The 24022-nt window shown below is 39.5% G+C and overlaps 2 protein-coding genes across 5 annotated transcripts in view; both read right to left on the bottom strand.

Moving 5' to 3' along the window:
- Positions 1 to 3829: 3829 nt before the first annotated feature.
- On the bottom strand, positions 3830 to 12697 carry BNIP1 (BCL2 interacting protein 1). Its single transcript, XM_005298060.5, has 6 exons — positions 11918 to 12697; positions 10926 to 11018; positions 10041 to 10132; positions 8709 to 8810; positions 7794 to 7912; positions 3830 to 5167 (listed from the first exon to the last, which is right to left on the bottom strand). Exons 1-6 carry the CDS (start codon positions 11999 to 12001, stop codon positions 4971 to 4973), a joined length of 687 nt encoding a protein of 228 aa, XP_005298117.2. The 5' UTR covers positions 12002 to 12697; the 3' UTR covers positions 3830 to 4970.
- Positions 12698 to 18383: 5686 nt separating this feature from the next.
- The window catches only part of CREBRF (CREB3 regulatory factor), a 36673-nt gene continuing 31034 nt past the window's right edge, over positions 18384 to 24022 (bottom strand). For all 4 annotated transcript variants that reach the window (XM_042850836.2, XM_005298058.5, XM_005298059.5 and 1 more), the window contains 4 exons: positions 21618 to 21807; positions 21044 to 21117; positions 20622 to 20744; positions 18384 to 20385 (listed from right to left, as the gene is read on the bottom strand). In XM_042850836.2, coding sequence (XP_042706770.2) covers positions 20270 to 20385; positions 20622 to 20744; positions 21044 to 21117; positions 21618 to 21807 — 503 coding nt within the window. In that variant the 3' untranslated portion in view covers positions 18384 to 20269. The remainder of the gene's footprint in view (positions 20386 to 20621; positions 20745 to 21043; positions 21118 to 21617; positions 21808 to 24022) is intronic.

Genomic DNA, 24022 nt, shown 5'->3' with positions numbered 1-24022 from the left:
CGGCTCCGATATGTCGAATTCAGCTACGCTATTTGCATAGCTGAATTTGCGTATCTTAAATCGACCCCCCCCCCCTAGTAGTGAAGACCTGCCCTCAGTCTCATCTTGTAATAAGGGCTGGCTTAGCCCCAGCCTCTCCAACCCAATTACAAGCCACCCTGTTACCCTGAGGAAAGACAATGCCTTTGGACAGCTAGGCCTCCATAGCCAGGGCCATAGAAGTGGGTTAACCTCTAGGGAGCTTTTCTGTTTAGTAGTTTTTGCTCAGGTTAACTGGCTTCAATTTCTTATCAGAAACATTGTTTCTTGAAGAAAAAGCTTGACTACAGTGAGTCATGCTGCCAGCTTACAATGACTGACACACATCTTGTGGCAGACAGTCTAAATTACAGGAGTGCCTCTGACCCACTTCTATTACATCTCTCTCTTTATTTTTGTAATGCTAAGTGCTCACCACAGCAGTACCTAGGTGCCATATACAAGCAAAAGTAAATCACATTTAATGTCCCCAAAAGGATTTAATTTTCACTAGTTTGACTGTCATTGTTCTAGTCCAGTGGTTCCCAAACTTTAACAACCTGTGAACCCCTTTCAATAAAATGTCAAGTCTCGTGAACCCCCTCCTAAAAATGAATATTTACAGGAATTTTCTCCTTTACCTGAGTATAAATTATAAAAGCAGTGATCTTGGAAATATAAAATTTGTTTTATGACATGCTTATTACACACTATTTATAATTATTTATCATTACAGTATTTTTATTACATTCTGAAAACGGCAAAACTCTTCCAAGATCTCACTTTCGTAGCTTGTATCAGTTTGAATAAGCCTGTTGTAAGACAAGGCTCCTATGTTTCATCAAGGAGTATCAGATGTGAAACAGCATGAAGATATTTAAGAAGCCAACGCACAGTTCCTCCTACACAAGCATTCAGGTCTTGAGCAGTCCAGGCAAACAACTCACGTTAGAACAAAGCTTAAACTTGTTCTTCATAATAATTTTAAAAACAATACTAGCTACCTATTTCATTTTAAAAACAGCAAAAAATATCCACCTCCCTTTCCATTTCTTACAAGGAGTCTTGAAGTTTAAATCTCCTCAGTGTGATAGATATGCTTGCTCTGATCTGCTTCGCTCTTGGAAGTCCAGGGCTTCCCGGGGTCCCTAGGGACAGCTCTGTCTGCCATTAGGGAATTTTTTCCCGAGAATGCCCTGTAACATTTTGCAAACCCCCAGGGGTTCACAATCCCCACTTTGGGAACCACTGTTCTAGTCATAGCCTTCAGGAAAGCCAAAGCTGAGCTGTTCCATAGGTCTGTTAGTGGGGAAAGGCCTCCTCTAATTATTACCTAAATTGTGATGATTTGGAATATAATGACTTCATTCCACACTTCTGGAGAGCATTACATTCCACCTTAATATCACATCAATAATATTCTTATTGTACAGTTTGTAGTCCATTAGTTGTCTGGCACCATTCTTGATGGTCTGTAGAATAAAATTTCTTGATAATCAAGCAGTGAGGGAATGGCATAATAGGAGAAGACTTGCGTCAAAGAGCAGATCACATGCTCTCTCACTCTCTCTCAAAGGGTCTAGTTCATGGCTGCCGTATGACCATTTTGCACTAGTATAAATCCCCCTGCTTCTGGAGAGTACAAATCTAATACTGATTTACAGAGGGAAGGTAACTATTTTCACATTAAAAAAAACTAGACACTTTTTTTTTTTTTAAATGAAAGCTAATGTCATGGAAAGGACTCATAATTGTAGAGTCGGCCATTTTTTTTATTCCTATGATATTCTAATTGCCTACTTCTGGGATCTATAACTCAGTAATATCAAGTCACAAAGCCAACAGAGGAAACAGGACAAGGAGCATTTAACAATGGATTTTTACTAAATTGCTACATTTTCAATCCCCATCAGGAAAGTCTGACCTCCTTATAAAACAAAAGTTATTCAATCCCACGGTGCCCTGCGGAGGCCATTTCTTTTATGAGATACATTTATCTTCTGTACTGAGAGGGCAGATAAACCACAAACTTCCTGCAGGGACAGTTGCACTTCATCATTACTTACAGCATGGCTCTCCTGTCTGCTCAGCATTCCACTATCTCAGAGATTAAGAGTAATCTATTTTTATACTGCTCTCACATTAGGGAGGAAACATTGAATCAGCTGTAATGTCTGACCACCTGCAGACATTGTGCTTTTAGAACACAAGACCATTTCCCCCAAGGCAAGTCAAATCAATAAAGCAAAACTGCTACAGCTGGTCCAGAAACTTAGCAGGCTGGAAGGGAGAATTCTTCTGACTTCTTTAAATGTGTATAAGATGGTATTGCATTACTAATTCAGAAGTCAGAGCCTCTGCTGCACAGAGGGTCAACTAGAATATTCTATATTTAAGCAGTGCTTTTCAACGTCAAGGACAGAGACCACTTTCATTTAGTTGTGATGTTGTATACATTTTTGATGCTTCTGCATACAGAATACAATAGTTCATGCTTTCCTTTACTGCCCAAAAGAACCAAACCTCAATCTGCTCATGAGAAATCCCCTAATAAAACACATAAAAGCAGCCTTATGGGACTTTTAACTATTTACTGAATAAAATAAATACATCTAATTGTGATAAAATGAAGAATTTCCTCCTTTATTGAGGAATGGAACATTCTTACTATCACTTTGTTCTAAACTTTAAGTCCCCTAGGATGCAGCTATAGTTGGGAAGCTTCAAGTCAACTACCTCCATGAGGATAATATAGAAAACCCTACACTAGATAGATGGGAGGGGGGGAAATGCCTAGATAAGATACAGATAGGATCTGACTGGGTGAAAAACAAGTAACTGTTTCATGATTCACCTCATAAGAAAGGCTCATTACATGTGAACACACTACTGCCCTCTACTGGATGTAACAGGAGGCCTGCTGGCATATTTATCACTTCTTTTTCTCCCATGAAGGATTGGCACAGCTCTTTCAACTCACTACCCAGAGGCCTCTATTTTTGGAGCTGCTGATGAAAAATTCTAGCTCCTATACCATGTTGGTAATACCTGCTCACAATGGCAACTGTTTATAGGCATTGGCTTAAATCATAATATACTTTGGTCCACCCTGATTACATCCTATTTCTTACCAAATTCAAACACATGTCTACAGTGGGCAAAAAGGGGAAATTATGCCAGCTGGTAAGATCTGGGGTAAGGGAATTTTACAAAGACAGGCCCACCTTGAGGAGTTAGTGCCACTTCCTCTTTCAAAGTCTCCCAAATGGAACCTAACCTTTAAAGGGATGTCATGCTGGATTTAGCCCAAAATCTGACATCTGCTAGAATACTGAAATGTAACTGGAAGTATCATCTAGATTCTATTTAGAAGGGCCTTGGTTTTTATTTAGCTTAAGTTCTAAACATCTGATTTAAAAAAAAAAAAAAAAGCCACCAGTTTTAGACACCCCCCACACAAAACCAGCATTTCAGGTGTTCCTACTGGTGCTAAGGCAGCAGTTAAATATTTTTCCTAGAGCTACACAGACATCAGAGGAAGGTTCAGCTCACAGTTCTTTCGGTAAAAGAAGGTGCTACATAGAGTACTACATATTGATAATGGTGCTGTTAAACCAAACAGGCACGTTCATTTTTGCTCCATTCAAAACACAGGGGAGGGGAAGGCAACTCAAGTTTGCCAATCAAAAATGGTCAAACTATAGGAGGAAGGAAGAAACATTTTCAAATATACAAGTTGGCAGCATTCTGAAGATGTAAATATTAAGAGGAAATGTATAAAAGAAAACGAAGACAAAAGACTACAGAAAAATTTCCTTGACAATGTGCTTTTAATAAAATATTGCACCAATGAGAAGAGCTATAACAGGAACTTCTGTTTGTGCTTTGGTCTTTTGATAAATACAAAATTATTTTTTAAATTTCAAGAGATGTAATGACCAAAGATCTACTCCAAGTGGTCTCTAGGGTTCATGTTAAGAAATGCATGGCTTTTTAAAGTTCTTTTTGTATCCTCCACTGAAATCCCTTTTTTGTAACTCCAAAGTACTCCTTAGGAATTGATAAGATGAAATACATTCCTATGCCTCTTACAAGCTGTGCTGAATCAAGGCAAATGGGCCTTTCTAGTCAAATATCAACTGGAGTCCTCCAAGTGCAGACCTGAAATGAAGCCACAGAACATATCTGAACTACATTCTCAAAGAAACACAGTAACTTTGGCCTCAAGAAGGAACAAGATGCATTTCCCATATTATAAGACTCTAAATTTTGGAGCTCGACTTGTGAAAAGGTGGCATGACAGTTTTCATTCTAAAGCCACTTATTTCATTTCACTCCTGTAGCAGCCATCTTTGTACGTCAAAGGCAGCTTCAGTTTTAAAGACAGACGGACCTTGTATATACAATTCAGGCTCCTTAAATACATGTGTAATTCCTCCTTTTAAATAAGACTCAATTTACGCAGACACTATAAATAGTTTATTAAAGGAATGTATCTAAGTTTGGGTTTTTTTTGTTTATTTGCATCCATCCTCTTTTCTCTCATGTTCCTCAGCTTAATTCTCAACATCTTACATACAACTGATAAGGCACCTCCTGATCAGATTGTTAAGTGACAGGTCATTTCATGCGGAGATGGGAGAAGGGTTGAAAATTAAGACTAGCACCTGTCTGGATCACCAAGTGCTTCTCTGTTTCCCCAACCCAGCAGAGAAAAGGGTGTTACTTCTGTCCACCTCATTCTTTCTGCTCCTGCCCCTACATGTGCGAGCAAGCTCGCTTAACATCTTAGCCAGTATCATACTCCATTTATACAATATAAAGACCTGTCTGCTCTAACCCTCTTTCAGCTAGAACAGTGCTGGATCCCAGTTACACTGAACCTCATTATTATTACCCCATCTCCCTTTCTGGTCTTTCATAATATTTGGTAATCCATGTGCTTTGGAATTTTACAAAAATGGAAAGAGTCTCTTTTTCAGGATGTAGAGCACAGTGGCCAAAAATAAGGCCAGGGCAAGAAAAATGAGCAGCTTATCAGTCAGTTCTCTGCGGTTGTACTTTGTAATGAGCTTTCGCCCCAACTGTATTGTCCCCGACATGGACTTAAATTCATCATTCGCATCCAGGATGGTTCGTGAAGAATTGGCTGAAATGAGAAAGTGTAAAGTTTCAGCTGAGTGTGCTTCAAAACATCTTAGAAAGGAAACATGCATAAAGGAAACTACAAATAGTGATACCCCCATGGGTTAGTCTGATTAGTGGTGACATCAATGCAGATCATGTTCCTGCGGAATTTTTCACCACACAGGAGCCCTAATATGCCTTGGAAAAGAACACAAAGCAAAATAAACTAGGAGGGCTGGATGGTTTGCAGATTTGGTAACAGGATACAGGACCATTCATTTTTAGATGACTGGATCATCAAATCTAGTTCAGATCAATTGTGAACAAAAGTCATTGCCTTTTAAGGTCTATGTGAAATAAGTTTGGTGGATTCAGCTCCATTCTTACTAGAGGGAAACTGCCATCACAACTGGCACCATTACTGGCAACTTCAGGGCAGGCCAGCATCTGAGTATGGTCATGGAAACCAAATTGCTCTCTCACCACTAGAAGTGTCCCTCTGAGCCAGGACAATAGTTCGATGAAAGTCAGGAGGAGCGATGAGTGATGAAGCAGTTAGGGCCTCAACGGATTTCTGAATGGTTCACTTCCAAACATTTTAACATTTGGGTTTCTTTTTTAAAAATGTACAATTTCTTTGTAAAAATTCTAATCTTAGGGTGAGAGTATTAGCTGGACTCCATTGAACAAAGAGTTAGTTAGAACAAAATAATGACATGGCATACAGGGGCTTTTCAGCTTGTGTTTTTGCAAAACAATTCTCTCTTCAGATTACTAAATGATGAAAAGCAGAAGCCTGAGTCTCCATTTTCTTGCATTACAAAATCCACATCCTGTAATTGAGAAAATGCAGTTGAATTTGTACAGAGCTAAATGAATAAAAAAGGTCAAACTTCAAATGTGCAGTTCACTCATATGAGCATGTAATATCTTATGAAAGAAATATTATCATAATCCATCATATCACAAACTCTGATGTCCCATCCTTAAAGAAAGGTCCTTGATCCAAGTGGCAAAGGGAAAATTGTTGTTGTTTCCCATGGTTAGTGACAAAGCATGGCTTCCTTGCTCCACAATCAAATACTGGAAAAAGGACTGTTAATTTGTGGACGTTAAAATTCTAATTACAGACTCAAAATCCACAGCTGGTTTTCTCACAGCAGACAATCTTTGATAGCTCCTCCCATGACAAACTGTAAGCACTATTCAGCCAGAAAATGGGTGACAGAGTGACTGCCAAAACTGTCTTATTTCAAAGGAAAAGAAACATACTTTTTCTGCATGCAGGAATTGTGCACAGCTGCCATCCCCAGATGGGGGTAGATAGTGAGGGGGAGAAAGTTGCATTATCTAACCTATCCTTTAAATCCCACTCTTTCTTTTTCTCTCCAAGCACAGCAAATATAAGAGGCCCAGCTGGCACACATCCGACTTCTAAATGGTTCATGAATCACCAATTTTGACAGCCCACTTGATTTATTGTTTTAGGGTCTAAAGGAAAGAGCTGGCCAAATCCTGGTTTCCTAGTCCTAGATGCATTACTGACACAGCATGTGACCTTCGGTACAAATCACTTTGATCTCCTCCTGCTTTAGTCAACCCAGCTGGAGAGCTGGGTAAAAGCAATCTTCTTGTATTCATGTTAAACTTCCTTCTGTGTGTGGGTATGTGTGTCTATTTATACAGGCACACCCACATACCATATTTTCATATTTCTTTGATATTACACCATGTATGCTAGGAAAACAGTGTAAAATAATAGCAAACAAACTGTCCCTGACAAACACTAACCAAACTTGTTGCTGTCCCATCAAATTTGCTGTGGAATGCCAGTGATCTCATATCACAGAAAAGATTTTACACAGAACCAAGAGTCTCCAATCAGCTTCTTCCTCTTTTTCTTAGACGATGTTACAAAACTTGCCACCAGTCAGGAGGATGGTCTGAAACACAACTCTAAGCCACAGCCAGTTGTTATTCTCTGTTCTGTATGAAAATGTTAGTTCTGGTGACAGGTACTGACTGAAAGTCCTGAAACAGAAGTCGTCTATGTATCTGCAAAATAAGTTCATCGTGGGCAGCAGCACTGCAAGTTTCCACTGCACCCTGCCAATTTTCCTCACTCTATCCTGGAAGAATCACCTCTAGGAATAGAGCATCATTCTCCTTTAAAAGAGGTTTGAACCCAGATCTCCAAAGGTGAAAGACTAGTGCAATAATCCTATCCAAAAGAACAGCCATATTGCATCAGACCAAAGATCCATCTAGCCCAGTATCCTGTCTTCCAACCTTGGCCAATGCCAGGTGCTTCAGAGGGAATGAACAGAACAGGCAATCATCAACTGATCCATCCCGTTGTTCACTCTGAGCTTCTGGCAATCAGAGGCTAGGGACACCCAGAGCACGGGGTTGCATCCCTGAACACCCTGGCTAATAGCCATTGATAGACCTATCCTCCACAAACTTATCTAATTCTTTTTTGAACTGTGTTATAGTTTTGGCCTTCACAACATCCCCTGGCAATGAGTTCCACAGACTGACTGTACTGTGTGAAGAAGTATTTCCTTTTGTTTGCTTTAAACCTGCTGCCTATTAATTTCAATCAAATTTTTATAATCCATAAACAAAGACTTGGGTTGCATCTGTACCTAGCGTTTGCATGGTCTCCTCACTCTGCTTGACCTGCTGAGACATCATCCTGCTAATGCCCATCAGGTTCTCTGTAATTGTACTTGCATTCTCTGCCAGGCTTTCCTTTGTGGTTTTTCTGAAGGAAGAAAGGAAAAATAAAATGGCAAGGAATAAAATCATGTCTTGGGGTGTTTGATGCTTGCTGTTTCTGATAGCAATAGGGTGTTCAGAGCTGGAATTTGGCACCAACCATAGCCGCCTTCAGATGTACAAAGCACATAAACATATTATTTTAATATGCTCATTCAAATGAGGTAGTAGATTTGGGTGTGCACCCAAAATCCTCACTAAAGCCCAAAGTCACTGAATTTTAGAGCAGCAGCCCCTGAAACAGTTACTAGGCAGTGACTGAGAGAAAGGGTCCAAGTGTCATCAGATGCTGATCCACAAATATACTATTTCATGACACAATATGGAAACACTGATGAAAGTCACCGCTTTGTTATCTTTTATACCCAGTTTGATGTTCCTCACTGATTAAATAAGACAAGTGTTTAATTCACAAATTATATAAAACAATCCGATTTTTGGCGTGAAATATTGACAGCAGGCAGATTTGTAACTTGTACTTTATGTCTATGATACACTTGATGTAAACCACACAAACTTTGGAGCAGTCTAACACTTTCCCCCTTCCTAACAAGCCAAAGGTGGGAGAATGTACAGTTTAAGTGAATAGAACAAATCAACCACACCTTTATTTACACAGAAGGTAATAGGTATTAATGAAAGACTCACCTTCTAAATTGAACCATGTAGTTTACAGTACACATATATACACACACACACAATGTATTACTATTTCTTTTTAGAATAACTGGATACAGCATCTATTGTTTAAATTCTCTAATTACAAAGGAAAGATTTAGTACCTTTGTCTTAACGGGTCTCCTCCTGGTAGCAGTTCATCTTTCTCAGAGTTGTCTATAGCAATTTTACAAGCTAGATTTGCCTTTCTCCAAGCTGTCTGATTGCTGAAATCACAAATGTACAATGTTTTAGAATGATGGCGACAATTTGCAAAGCTAGAAAGATTTTCAGGTGCCAGCCAGATAATCAGAAGGCAGTTGGGCACAAATAAATACTGCAGCCCAACAACATCCCACCTGCTTATCAGTAACAATGAATCAATATGTAAGATATATTATGTTAACTACTACTACATCATGCTACGAGTAGAAATATCCCATTCCCTCATCCATTTCTCCTCTTCTGTATGTTTAGAGAGCAAGGCAAGGAAGAATATTGTGCAAGTTGTTGAAAATCTAATTATATTCCATCCCTGTTCTAAGTGTCATCAAGAATAACTATTTTCAAACAATTCCATTTGATAGAAAGGTATATCCATAAAACACAACTGGGAGATTAGAACAAGAGACTATGCTTTAGGAGATCTGAGTTCTATTCTTGACTCTATCATTGATTTACTCTGTGACCTTGTGCAAGTCACTTCACCTAGGTCAGTGGTTTTCAAACTTTTTTTCTAGCAACCCAACTGAAGAAAATTGTTGATGCCTGAGACCCAATGGAGCTCGGGATGAGGGGTTTGGGGTATGGAGGGGCTCTGGGCTGGGGGTGCAGGCTCTGGGGTGAGGCCAGGGATGAGTGGCTTGGGGTGCAGGAGGGGGCTCCGGGTTTGGTGGGGGGCGGCTCAGGGCTGGGGCAGTGGGCTGGGGTGCAGGCTTACCTCCGGTGGCTCCCTGTCAGCGGTGCAGCCAGGGTGCAGAGGCAGGGTTCCCGCCTGTCCTGGCACCGCAGACTGCGCCTGCGCCCTGGAAGCGGCCAGCAGCAGGTCCGGCTCCTAAGTGGAGGCGCGCAAGCAATTCCCTTCCAATGGGAGTGCAGAGCTGGTGCTTGGGGCAGGGTCAGGGCACAGAGGCCCCCCGCCTAGGAGCTGGACCTACTGCTGGCTGCCTCCAGGGCGCAGCATGGTGTCAGAACAGGTAGGGACTAGCTGGGCAGCACCGCCAACGGGACTTTGAACAGCCCAGTCAGTAATGCTGACCAGAGCTGCCGCGACCAATGCCTTACATTCCGTGACCCGGTACTGGGTCGTGACCCACAGTTTGAAAACCACTGACCTAGGTGACCCCATCTGTAAAATGAGGGTAATGATGCTCACCCACTTTTGTAAAGTGCTTTGAGATCCTAAGCATGTATGATTAAATGAAGAGTCCATATATACTGTCATCATCTTTACCTACCTGAGCATTTGTTTTTTATGGTTCTCTACTTCTTGGAGTAAGGCTTGTTTCTCTGATTCTTTATCTCGTTCCTTAGCCATCTGCTCAAGCTCCTTCGATATAAAAGCAGACATACTAAAATCTGAGCATAAGCTGTCACCATCTACAATCATTACTTTTTTCTCAACCAGAGAGGATAACTGATTCAGTAAATTAGCAACTAACTTGATACTGCTGATACCTTTGGTTTGGATCTAGATTAGCTTAGAATGACTAGTCATGTGCATCCTAACCAGCTGGCTCTGAAAGGTCCCCAATAACAAGACAAGAATCAACTCTCTCTCACATAAGCCAGAGAACACAGAGGAATAAGAGTGAATGAAGCAGACTGGCAGGTCAACTTCATTCCTGCTTTTCAGCAAACTATTGGCAACAATGGAAGAGACAAGAATCATGCCAGTTTCCCTCTGCTGATTTTAGAGAAAGCTATGAGTATCAGCCCATTTGGAAGGTTACCACTGTAACTAGTGTTTAGGAATTTAATTTTTCTTTTAAAAGTAAATTTAATTTCTGCAGAACTTGTCAGCATACACTCCATCAATTATCAGGGAAAGTATACTTGCAAGACACATATTTGTGGGATGAGACTCCAGAATTAACTATTTTTACGTATCATGCTCAATATATAAACAATTAGAAATTCTCAATATTACGGTTTATAAATGGCTCCAAGACACTAGTACTGCAGTGTCATCCTGGTACATTTTAACCTTCATTCTACCTAACGCACAGGCAAATAAGACTACTGTTTCTCTAGAAAATCCGGTCAAACCCTGGTACAAGCACCGTTAACACTGTTGCTGTTACCTACCAGCATCTCATTTTTGTGGTTATGTTGTGCCTCACCTGTATTCTGAGACGTAAATGTTGAAACTTTTCCTTTACTCTGGCATTTAATTCTGTAAGCACACTTAAAGGCCCTTGACAATCACTGATATCCTAAAAGAAATAACAGACATGACCACCATGTTAGGTTAGGAGACGTTGGTTGGTAATGTAATTGAATTTGCTTATTAATTTATTTAATTCGTTTTTGAGAAGGGTGTTTCTGCTGAATGACATACAGGCAGAAACACAGGACTTTTCAATTTGTGGGGAATGTGAATGTTTGCTGCTATGTAATTAAAGATGAAGAAGAGGATTCGATTCCCCTTTGGGATCAATATAAACATTATCAGTATTATGGTTTTGGTTGATTTTTTTTTCACCAGGGACACAGGGCCCATTGCACTAGGCACTGCACAAACACACAACCAGTGGTTTTGAAATGCTCTATTAACCTTTTAGTGGGGCAGAACTGACACAGCTTGTGAAAATCAGTTAGCCTGGGCACATCTGAGGACCAGGCACCAGAGAATTAAATTAACATTTCTACTCCCCTTCCATATAAGAACTGCAGGCTTCTAAATGCCAGTTCTCCAAAACCTCCAAGGAACATGACCAGGGCAGAGAGGTTCGTTCACAAGAGACATGGGTTCACGTATCTGTTTGCAAAGACCCTAGCCGGTGGGTGGGGAAGGATCAAGTTCTTGGTAGAGGTTTCTGGACTGGGAGGAGAGCAGGGTACTGGACAATTCCCCAGAAGCGACCCCTCCCCGGGTGTGGCAGGAGGGCAGGACCGGGCGCTGAGCGAACTCCCCAGCGGTGACACCCCGGGCGCTGGGCCCAGCTGCCCAGGGGTGACCCCACACACACGGGGGGTGGGGGTGGCGGGAGAGTAGGGAGCCGGACCCGGTGTCTATGTGAGCAGGGGCCGTGAACCCTCTCCAGGAAGGTGCCGTGGGGGCGGTGTCTGAAGGGGCGCAGGAAATGGGCTCGAGGGGTGCGGATGACGGTACCTGCACCGCCGCTTTAATCTCCAAGTCGAATTTGACAATCTCCTGGTTACAGACCCGCACGGGCACGTCCCCGGCCACCGCCATCTTGCGAACTACGGGGCGCTAGCGGGATCAAAATCAAAACGCAATCCCCCCTCGGGCGGCATCCCCGCCATCTAGTGGCAGCGCGCTGTAGGCACGGAGCATGGGCTGCGAATACAGAACCTCCTTTCCTGGTTCCAGGGATGTACTTGGCTGTGACCGCTGCCCCACGGTTGTGGGCGGCAGGAGCAGGGCTTGGGCCCAGCTGCTTATGTACGGTGCTGAATAGTAATGGTTGCAAACCAGCCCCAAATAAACTCGGGGGGTGATGCCACTTTGTGTCCAGACACTGAAGTTTCAAAATCTTGATATAGCCACTTCCAGGCCAATCATGAGTCAGGCACCCAACCCCCCTCCCCAAAGTCGGGGCTTGGCTTTAAAAACAAAAATAAATAAAAAAAGGTAGGTTCTTCTTCTGTGCCTTTAAGTTTCAAGCTTTCTTTCTCCACAACCAGGAGCATTTGAACCATATTTGTTTTTTAAATTAAAGCTGGGATTCTCATGCAACCTCCTGATTCCAGCAACTGAAAAACATCAGCAACTGATTGCAAGACTCCTGATAAATCTCCAGGATTGTGACAGGGGTTTTTCTACATTTGTCCTGCAGAAGGGCTAACAGAATGTTGTAAATCATTAAGAAAGGGTTAGATAATAAGACAGAAAATATCATATTGCATCTATATAAATCCATGGTACACCAACATCTTGAATACTGCATGCAGATGTGGTCGTCCCATCTCAAAAAAGATATATTGGAATTGGAAAAGGTTCAGACAAGAGCAACAAAAATTATTAGAGGTATGGAATGGACTCTGGCTTTTTTGCCGCCCCAAGCAAAAAACACCCGGCCGGAGCAGCAAGCGGGGGGGAAGGGGAGGAGGAAAACAAACCTGCCCCCAGCCGGAGCAGCAAAAGGGGGGGATGACAAACGGGCTGGCTGGAGCAGCAAAGGGTGGGGGGGAGCGGGAAACAAACCTGCCCCCGGCCAGAGCAGCGAGGAGGGGGGGGAACAAACTGGCCGGCCTGCCGGAGCGGCGAAGGAAAGAACAAACAAAAAAACAAAAACAAAATACCTGCGGGGCGGCGGGAGCGTGGGTGCAGGGGAACTCCCGGCCCTGCAGACCCCAGGCAGCGGAGTGCGCACCCCGGCTAGTGGGGGGCGGGAGAGAGAGAAGGGGGGTGGCCAGGGCTTCCTTATGCGGGGCGCTTGCCACGCAGCCCCTCCCGCTGCACCGCCTGCCGGAGGGCTCCGCGCCGCTCCGGTCGGCAGGCAGGGAAGGACACGGGCTGCCCTGCCGGGCTTGATGCAGGGCGCTTCCCTCCTCCGCCCCCTACAGGGCGGCGGGAGCAGCAAACCAAAAAGAAAAAACCTGCAGGGGCGGCCAAAGCGGTGAAGAGCAAAAAAAAAAAAAAAAAAAAAAAAGATTAGACGGAATGCCGCCCTTTGGAATCTGCCGCCCGAAGCACGAGCTTGCTCGGCTGGTGCCTGGAGCCGGCCCTGAATGGCTGTTACACACTCTCCACCTGAGAATACAAAAAGAGAAGAGTGTGTTAATGCAGGATCCTGCTTTTTCACCACCTCATTCTAGCATGCATAAAGGGGTTCCTCCCAGCCTAAAGTGTGCAGTTTGGTAAACATACAGGCGAGTCTCATCTTACGCGGGGGTTCCATTCCGTGGTTAGCGCGTAAAGCGAAAACCGCATATAGTCAAAATTACATTGAGTTGAATGGCGGGCGGAATCGCCCGCACTACAAGTACAGTATTAAAATTATTATTTTTCTCTCCCTTTTTTTTTTTTTGCCGACCGCGTAAAGCTGAAATTGCGCATGTTAAATGCAAGTAAGATGCTACAGACCTGTACCTTGAAAGGGCAGCAGAGACCGAAGTCCACAGAGACCATATCATAGCTGTTTTGTGGCTTTTGTAAAATAACTTGATGGTCTCAGTCTAGATTCTACTGGAGAACTGTCCACGTCACTCCAGCACCTTTTCAGCTAGTTGCTATGACTATGCCAAGGACTGAATGGGGATAGAGATTAAGTTATCCTCATATCTAGTAATGGTCCCTCCAAGAGGAATATTGAAGCATGATAGTGGGGCAATGGGAGGAGCTTATCCTGTTAATGACTGTGCTGTCCCTGTTCTATGGGGGCGGGGAAGAGGGCTTCAAGCTTCCTGCAATGTCAGTACAACATTCTACAGGGGAAACCCAAGTAATTTTACCTGAGAACTATAGAAGCAATGCCTCAGCTGATGCACTGCAGGAGAGAGAACACACCAAATGGGATGCACAAGAATTTGAGAACTGTTTTTTCTCCACAATTTTTTATTTTAAATTACAAAGGATGTTGCATACATTGATGAGTTTGTATCTGAATAGAAGTGCTAGGGCTCCAGGGTGACAGAGTAAACAAAAATCAATATTTTAATTGTGCCTCTTTAAAAAGAAAACTGCACAACTATTAACCAACATTAAACATTGCAACTCTTAACAGATCATGCTTTTAACAAGGTAAAATTATTTTCTGACAGAGACACAAGACTTTCAGTAAAGTTTTTCTGAGCTCCAGTTGGAAATTGACTACAGAATATTGAGGACAGCATTACAAACATGACCCCAAGCATAAGCAGAGCAGGTTGCCACGTTTTGTTAAAAATTATTTTAATTGTTGCCTTTCAGTCAGTTCACTAAATCCACCATGTGCCATCAGCCTTAGAGTTCATTCTTAGCCACAATTACTGAGCTAACAAGACATCTTTTAGACGGATGAAGTTTTCTAAAAAGGGTAGGGGAAAAGGGTGGTTCAATCAACAGAAATGCAGTTAGTAGAATATAGTGTTCTAAGAAAGGTTCAAAAAGCAGCTACATTTAAACCACTACATTTTTTTGGTTTTTAACGTCACAAAGAGGAAGGAAAAAAAGGAAGTATTGTGGTAGAAGATGCATTTGTAATTACGAAGTCCAAGCCAAGAGAATCCTACTCTAACCATTCTACACACCCAAGTTTGGCTTATCCAGATGTCTAACTCTCCAATGTTCCTAACCCATTCAATCTTTAAATGGTGATACAGTACTACAGTATATATTGCTTGCTTAAAATAAAGAGTTTAGGATTTTTGTCCAGATTAAAAAATAAAATTGAGATTGGTCTTAAATAGATCTGGCTTTATTTTTGGCTCCATTGCTCAATAGAAAGACAGTTAATAAATGCATAATCAGCATTTGCCTTTGTGGAAGTTCATGAATGTCTAAGAGGCTGAGGGGTATAAATTCAGCACACACACCTTACTATGCTATATCCTTTAAAAATCATGGCCTATTGTAAAATGTAAATCAAACATCATCAGCAAGGTATCATTCAGTTTTTGGATGCAGTGAAAAAAATATACTCTAGAGTACCACTTCCGCAATGCGGACATTGAGATATCTCCAATGTAAAACGGATATTAAAAAAAAGTGGTGTTTTCTCAACATGTAATGCCCTTTATATGGTTACAATAAGAATCAGCCACTTCAGCAGTAACTATTTGAAATGTATTTTGCCTGATCCCTAGGGTAAACAAAATGAACTGCAGCTCTGTGAATAAGCCAAGGTTTCATCTGGTAGCATACTGAACTAGTGGTACCCAACTGAAACCTTTAACTTTAAAATAAAAAAAAAAATCATGATTAGACACATTCTTCAAATTCATGTCCCAAGGCCAAATAAAAATACTAATATTCACTTTACATAGCTGGGCTATGCCTCAACACAATTTCAGGAAGACTGCTAAGCAAGTTTGAGGAACAAAATTATATTTGCTATTTCTGCTGAAGGCAACTGTATACAACCCTTTCAAAATAGATATTTTTAAAAAACTAAGATTTTTCACCTATCTATATGTTTTAAAAAGATTTATGGAAGATAAAAGCACATCCATTCTTGACATTTTTGTGAATAAATTAATAGTTTTATTAAATGAAGGCAAACATGAGATAATGGTATAGATTTTAAAAATGAAACCCAAACTGGCAGTATTGTATTTCAGAAATATGTCTGGTCCTTTTTAGATTACTTAAAAGACCCGCCATGCATTTTATAAAGGAAGAATTTTGCTTTTTACTGCTATTTTTTTTAAACTGGAAAAAGAGCTTACTAAACTTCAAGCTGATGAACTGAGCACACCTGGACCCGACTCTCACATCACTTTTACATCAATGTATATCACAGATGTCAGTGTTGTTATTCTTGATTTATACTGCTATGAGAGGAGAATCAAGCACTTCCACATTTAACTGGAGACTTAATAAGCACCCCCCCAAAAATAAATCAGAAAACTTGTTTGATAAACTTATGAAAGTCAGAGAAAGCATTAGCTGAAGGGATGTAGTGGAAAATATTTTTTATTTTATTTGTTTAGCCCTAGCACCCCCATCTCCCAAGGCCATTCAAAATTGGTCTTCCATACAAATACAAAGTGACTATTAAGAGAATTTGAAATCAGATTCATTTGAAGTTCCTTCATGATGCTTTTATCATAGTTCTGATTTTGCTTTCAGAAGGGTCAAAGGATTTAACAGGTTCAGGGGAATGAAAAATAAAAACATTTAGTTCTAAATGTACAAGTAAGGCACAATATAAAGCCACATCATAATCTGGCATGAAGGAAATAGGAACGGACAAGAATCATACATGGTACAGTAGAACACGCAGTCGATCAGACTGATTCAAAAAGTGTGGCACCCAAATTCAGGCTGACAAGATCTTAACAAGAGCAGTTTGACAGCATGCTTTAATATGGAAACAAATTCTAGAGAATCCAGTGTATCAGAAAGAAGGAAGAGCTTTTAGTTTTTATTAAATCAAAATGTATAATTGGTTTTGGATGACAGAATTAAAGTGAATATTCACAATGCCTACACTCAAAAATATTCAAGGACTTCATTAAGATCCACATACCATGTATGAATTCTGAAAGCCTTTAGAGAACTATTCTCTAAAGATCATCCAAAAATGCATGCCACAATTTCCAAAAAACAGAACATGTACATTTGTATTTTTACCCTTATAAGATTTGTTTGTGATAAGAATACACTAAACATATATATTTTAATGACACTAGAGGAAGCAGATTGTTACTGGCATTAAAGTACAACCATTTCTAGACGGTTTAAATGCCACAGAGTCCCCTGGTTAAAATGTAAAGCTGCACAGCTTGCCTATGTCATCTTTATGATAAAGTTAAACCAGCAAAGGTCTTAACTTTACTCTACATTTTACTGCCAGGTTTTATTTAGATCAAGTATCGCTGCAGCATTCTGACCAGCCCAGAGTTAGCAGCAAATGGCAGGAATCATATAAAAACGCAATTTTTTTCTTCTTCTTTTTAAACAAAGTGCTTTTCTAAGATATACATACTTATATAAATAGGTACAAAATAAAGTGTCAACATTAAAAAGCTCAACTATTTAAAAGCTTTTAACTATTTAACTTAAAATAATACATAGAAAACACTGAAATGCAAGGGTACGGAATCCACTAAAGAGATTCAAAGTCTTTTTTGAAATGCTAGACCAAAATCATATTCTGGTTTTCAGACAAAATAAAAAGCTATAAAGCAACGTTAGCTCAGTATTCCTGAGCAGCTAGAAAAGGGCATTTTTCTACCTTATCGTCAGTTTAATTTGTCATGTAAATCCTACCTGATTGCAAAACTGCTGTCATCGTATTCTGAAATACTGCCTTGTCTATACAGTTCTGATACAGCGTTTGCACCTTTCTAGCATCACGAATGTTTAAACACCAGAAAGGACTAACATTATTTCAAATCTCAGTATAGCTATGACTTTAAATTTACATGACATTGACATTCTTTGTCAAAATTTCAATAGCCAAATGCATCTCTGGTATAACTCTTGGTATTGGTAGAATTACAACAGGGATGCATCTGACCCATTATGTTCTGTTCTGAAGCTACAAACCTGTGCTTCTCCTCCCGCCATATTAAAAAAAACCAACAACAACCCACCACACACACACACACACACACACACACACACACACAAAAAGCCTCCCCAAACAAACAAGACAGTCCCTTGCTCAAGTTTTTAAAATCCTTTAAGCGAATTTTCTAAGTTTTGACTAGATAGTATTGGGTACTTTTTCACAAGTCTTGAAAGAAAAACTTTGTGATATAGTTCAGTAGTGGTATTTTGGCTTCCTCCACCCTTTTAAATTTTTCAAAATATCAAGATGTAGAATAAGTTGTGGACACACTACAAGCATGTAGCAGGATTGCCATTTTCATCTTCCACTCTTTAGTTTACTACTTTTGATTCAGACCTTCTTACACTAAAAGTTTAGGTATAAAAATAATTCTACCTATACATAAAAGGAGTCACAGTACAAACTTAGACAAGCTACATGAAGGAGAGAGATTTCCCCAAAGGGAGCGGAAAGAAAACCTTCATGGACTTTTTTTTTTTTTTTTTTCATTTTTTCAGCAGCTACATTTTAAAGTATTTGGTATTTCTATTCTCAGTAGACAGTGTTTTGTCATTATCTTTAAATAAAAAGGAAAGGGGAGAAAAAAGGGGTCCATGAAACCAGAGAATGATCTTGCCTTGACATAAAGGACTTTCTCGTCAAGAGATAAAGCTTTTCATTTATACTCTAAACACTGACTAACAAAGCAAACTCTTATGAGCAGAAGAGCAAATAAGAACTAATGTGTGTTAGTATTTCCCAATCATAGAAACTACTGAATTAAGAATAAGTCACATATAAGTTCGAAGAAGCTAGTTTTGAAATTTCTGTACAAAAATATAAAAGAAAACTATAAATTTTGTTTTTGTTTTAAGCCTGTGCTGATCCTTTGAAACATCACATGCATAATAATACATCAACTGGAAAAGTGGCAACTAAGGAATTAGATTATTTGTAGCTCTTTTTTCTCTTTACATATATACATATTACAATAAAAATAATTTTATTTTGGTTGTTTGGTGGAAGTATCCTACAACAAGCTAAATAATTTTTTTTAATTCTCAAAGTTGAAAACTATTTTCCCCAATAGCTTCCTAAAATCCACATATATTAAAAATTTCCTACAGCAAATGCAGAGAAAAAAAAAAGATTGAAAGACTTCGAGATGGTCATCAACTTATCTACTATGGAAGCGAACTAGAAGAACAGCAAAATAATATTATGTATGAATGCTCCTTCTGTAGATAATTGGACCCAAACAAAAAAAAAATTCACAGTTCAGTAAGATCCCTAACCCTGACCTTTAATTTTTTTTCTTTTTTTTTCTTTTTTTTTTTTACATTCAGTACAGTATCATGTAAGCTGTGCAAAACTTTACTTAGACTGGCAGTTTGCCATATCAGTTGCATTTGTCTTTGGTACAAAAATAAACAATCGCATTAATGTGCAAGTATTTGTTTTCTTCCGGCCAAGTACCGAAATTGAATTTTCTAGAGCCATCTTTTATACAATACATAGACTCTGTGGCATATATCTACATTTTCAACATATTCTTATATACATTCAAAAATTTGTAAGAGCTGGAACAAATACATGAAACCCCATAATCTTACCATCTATACATCTTGTTTTTTCCTCAGGGTTTTCATCGTACAAAACTTTACTAGCTTATATTTATAGCTCTCCCCCAAAATACAAGGCACAAAGAATATACTTTTTTTTCTGCTCTTACTTTCACAAACATTTAAATACAATATTAAGCTCAGAAAATTAAAGTCTTTTATGGCACACTAGCTCTAATGCCGTGTGCACTATGTACAAGTTAATGGGTGCAAAGAAAGCTTACTGGTTTTATTTTTTAGAAGAAAAAAAGCAGTAATTCTAAAAAAACCCACTAAACTTTGACAGTTTACAAAAGAATGCTTCCTCTTAATTTTTAATTTTACTCAGAGCATAAACCTGCCACAATGTTCGGCATTTTGCTAAAATTTTCACTAGCACAAAATGTGTTTTTGCTTCTAAAGCAAATTATATGATCTGGTCCTAGGTTTAAAAACACCTAATCTCTGTATTTGTGCCTGAAGCAGCTTTAATACTATATGGTTTATGCTCCAAAAATGCTAATTAAGCATTTTATATCGTGCGTTTACTTATCCTATTACAATGTTATTAAAAAAACTATGGAACCTAATTTTAAGTGTTTACATAATGCTAAACTGACATGCAGACCAGAATGAAATTTACAGTGGAGTACTTAACACAGGTAGAGCTCTGACCAATGAGATTAGGTGAAATGATGTCTGCTAAACTTTTGATGTTGGTATTCGCAGCCCTACAAGGCCACCAGTGGGGTCTCCTTCTGCAGTTTTCTCTAAAACTTGATTCACAAATTCTGATGTTTGACCAGCTACAGGTAGTCCTGGAAAGGAAAGTTAGGGATGTACTTTAAGATCATTTTTATTCCCACATATGTGCATATTTTAATTAATACAAAACCTCTCAGAATTCCTGCTGTTTGTCAGTAACCAAGCAGAATGCCTAAAGCTCTGCTCTGATAACTGGGCAACTGCTCCTATAGAAATACTAGGCTGAAGTGACTCAACACTTGTTACATATCAGTTTTGGAGTATGTGGTTGATTAAGTTTATTCCTTACCAAGAGTATCTTTAATAAGTACATCAAGCTTCTGTTCCATGTTGGTTCCTCTGTCATCTTTAGGACTCTGCACTCGATTAACAATTTCTTGTTTGATAGAGTTGATCACAAACAACAAATTATCTACAGAAAAAGACAACATTGGATCACATAGTAATCTCTCTTGGGCAGGAACTGTGTTTCCCTATGTGTATGTACTGCACTTTATTGCAATGGGCCCTAAAATAACACTACCACAACACTAATAACTAATCAAAAGCAAACCAAGTTATCTTTATGCACTACCTACAAGTTAAATACCAACACCCTTTTCTGCATAAAAAATTGTCCAACGTATGACTCTGGTGACGTGAAAATACAGAACATACAACTGTTTGTATTAAGACAAAGGAAAAATTGTGTAAGTGAAAAAAGTTAATTACCATATTCTGTGTTGAGACCCCATAGCTTCACTTTGTTGGCTTCATACTGGGCTTTCTTCTTTAGTCTGCAAGCCCTGTAATGGAGAGAGATTCAATATGCCTCTAATCACTATAGAACATTCGTTATCGCTAACTTCCATCCGTGCTGCCAGAGATTGTGGCTTATTATCTGCTCCCACATCATCTCTAAAACCACTGCTTGTATTTGGTATCATTCATACACACAAAGAGATGTAATATGGCAGCAGTTCCTGTAGCATCTCAGGTTCCTGTTAGTTAAATTAACAGGATGGCTTTCTGGGTCTGTGCCAAAATCTATCAACTAGGCCTACTTCCAATGGGAAAAAAGTACAATCTAGTTTGAATTTTCAATGTGAATCAGATGTCCTGGTTGTTTTGGGGGATTTTTTGTTTTGTTTTTTTGTTAAAGCAATACTAACCTTACAATGCTTGTCAAGGATGAAGCAGCCTCTCTCCAAGTAAGAAATTCAAAGAGGTCTCACTTGTAAAGCACATGTCTAGAATAATCCCAAATAGGATTAATTCACACAGGTAAAAGCCATTTAAAGTTTACCTGGAAGCTAGTTTGTTCTTTTCTTTTCTTGACCTCGGTCTGGCAGTTAAGGGAAGTTCACTGACTGGTGTCAGGTCACTAATCACCTTATTCAGTTTCCTTAGTTCATTGCCAATCTGGAGAAGTTTTTTGGGGTTAGGAGTCAGGTCTTCCACATCAGTCCTCCGTGACTTCTTTACTGCATATTTTCCTATTTGAATACACAGATGACAGGGTTGAGGGGTGTTAGAATACAGAGACATACAACTAAAAAACATTCTTAAACTGCATCTAGGGAGTAGGTTATCTTTTCATCACTGAAGACCTGGGTGCAACCTGTCAGGTCCCTGTGACCTTTTGCAATGTAAACAGGACCACCACACAATTTGGCACTATTGACGATCCATCCAGAACCAGAAGAGCAGACACTGCTGGTTAGAACTGAGATGCACGAGCAGCGATGGGTGGGATGCAGGATAATCCCTGAACTGTGGATGTTACAAGTCAGGGATGAGGCAAAACAGCAAGGTTTCATAACACCTTCCCACTGTAGCTCATTCCATTAATCTCACTTGCACGGTCATCAAATTCACACCAAGAAATAAAACAATCCATTACTCTGTTATCTTCTTTTCTTCATGAAGTGAGAGTAAAGGGTTGGTATTACAATAAAAGACAGCTTGATCCAAGCACAACCATTGTACAGACTAGTCAAAGCCTTGTGGATATCTTTGAGGAAATCTCTTTATAGATACTGATGTTTATAAAACTTATGCAATTCACATATCTCCTGTATTTCTTTTATCCTTAGTAAAACCAAACTGACTAAGTGCATGAAAAAATCAGGATCTTTATTCCTTAGGAGTATCTGTTTCTGCTGCACATTCCCCTTCTTAAGTTTATTTAAAACAGGAAAGATACTATTTTACTTAAAATAACGGAGATACTGGCAAACACTTTCCCCAGAGACATTTCCCAGCTGAACTGATAACTAAAATGGCTTGTCATAAGGCATCAGCTGGCCTTTCACACACATTAAATTCTGCAACTTCTGGATGCTAACAAAGTGCTCAACTCTACAAGCCTTTTGCATACAGAACTCATTGAGTTAAAGGGCAGTTCTATGTACAAAGGTCTTGCAAGACAGCCCTCCAAGTCATGCCTCTGAAGAAAGTATTGAAGACTTTCTCATAAAAGTGAACAGAAGTGCAAATCCCAATCTGGAATATATATATATATATAATTATATTTGTTAGTGATAAAGATATATTGCTATTTTTACAAGTTATAAGTTTTTCCACATTTAAATAAACAGAAATGCATTAACTGAATTAAAAAAATTTCCACCTCAGACAGAACATCATGCAACATTACTTTTTATAAACAAAGGGTTTGAAAACTATCAATATTAAAAATGACAGAGGAAATTTTCAATTTTAGTAGTGCAAGAGGATGTTAACAATACAACTAAGGAAGTTTGCTTATTTCGTTAACTTCAGTGTCCCTTCAGAATTACGACCAGGTGGGGAACTGCCTACCAGCAGAGGGCACAAGACAGAAGAACAAACTCTATTCTCAAAACTGTTTGTCCTTGACATCATCAATAATGTCCAAAATACGGGAAAGTTGGCTTGTAAAAAAAAGTCACAGGATGGAAATATGACATATGTTCACCAAATAGAAAGAGACAGAATATTACTTTATGGTTCTAAGAGGGTGTAACAAAGAAGTCCAAAAAGATACTTAAGTATTCATAGATAAGATATTATTCCAAAAGCCTGCCACATACACAAGGGTGGAAGGAGTGTGTGAAGAGTAGCCAGGCAAGAGAAACCTCCACCTTGTTGACTTATTCTTTAGTTGACACTTGAATGAAAGTGCATTTCAGTACCATGTATTGGTCAACTCTACTGCAAGCAACACTAGATCTGCCTCCCAGTATCAGGGGGCAAAGATCAGGTTTGTTACTAATTTGTGACATTAGCAGTATTGCACAGAGAAGATTTTAGAACTTTCAGTATTTCCACTGAGACACTTCAGGAGTTACAATTCTCAATTCATCCATTTTCCTCTGGAGGGAAAGTATATTGAAGGTTACTACTGTATATGCAAAAAGAACGAGGAGTACTTGTGGCACCTTAGAGACTAACAAATTTATTTGAGCATAAGCTTTCGTGGGCTAAAACCCACTTCATCAGATGCATGCAGTGGAAAATACAGTAGGAAGATATATATACACACACAGAGGACATGAAAAAATGGGTGTTGCCATACCAACTCTAATGAAACTAATTGATTAAGGTGGGCTATTAGCAGGAGAAAAAAAACTTTTGTAGTGATAATCAGGATGGCCCATTTCAAACAGTTGACAAGAAGGTGTGAGTAACAGTAGGGGGAAAATTAGCATTGGGAAATAGTTTTTAGTT

This window comes from Chrysemys picta, chromosome 8, assembly GCF_011386835.1.
Source record: "Chrysemys picta bellii isolate R12L10 chromosome 8, ASM1138683v2, whole genome shotgun sequence".
Classification (NCBI taxonomy): domain Eukaryota; kingdom Metazoa; phylum Chordata; order Testudines; family Emydidae; genus Chrysemys; species Chrysemys picta.
The sequence above is the reverse complement of the archived record's forward strand: the minus strand, read 5'-3'. Positions and strand labels throughout refer to the sequence as shown.

Bases quoted from the DNA above. Each gene is read 5' to 3' on its own strand.
- BNIP1 (XM_005298060.5), bottom strand. From the start codon at position 12,001: ATGGCGGTGGCCGGGGACGTGCCCGTGCGGGTCTGTAACCAGGAGATT. The intron at 7,913-8,708 runs GTACTAAATCTT...TTCTTCCTTCAG, and splicing joins GGAGACCCGTTAAGACAAAG to AAAAACCACAAAGGAAAGCC. The intron at 5,168-7,793 runs GTACAGATGCAA...TTCTCATTTCAG, and splicing joins GGAGACCATGCAAACGCTAG to CCAATTCTTCACGAACCATC.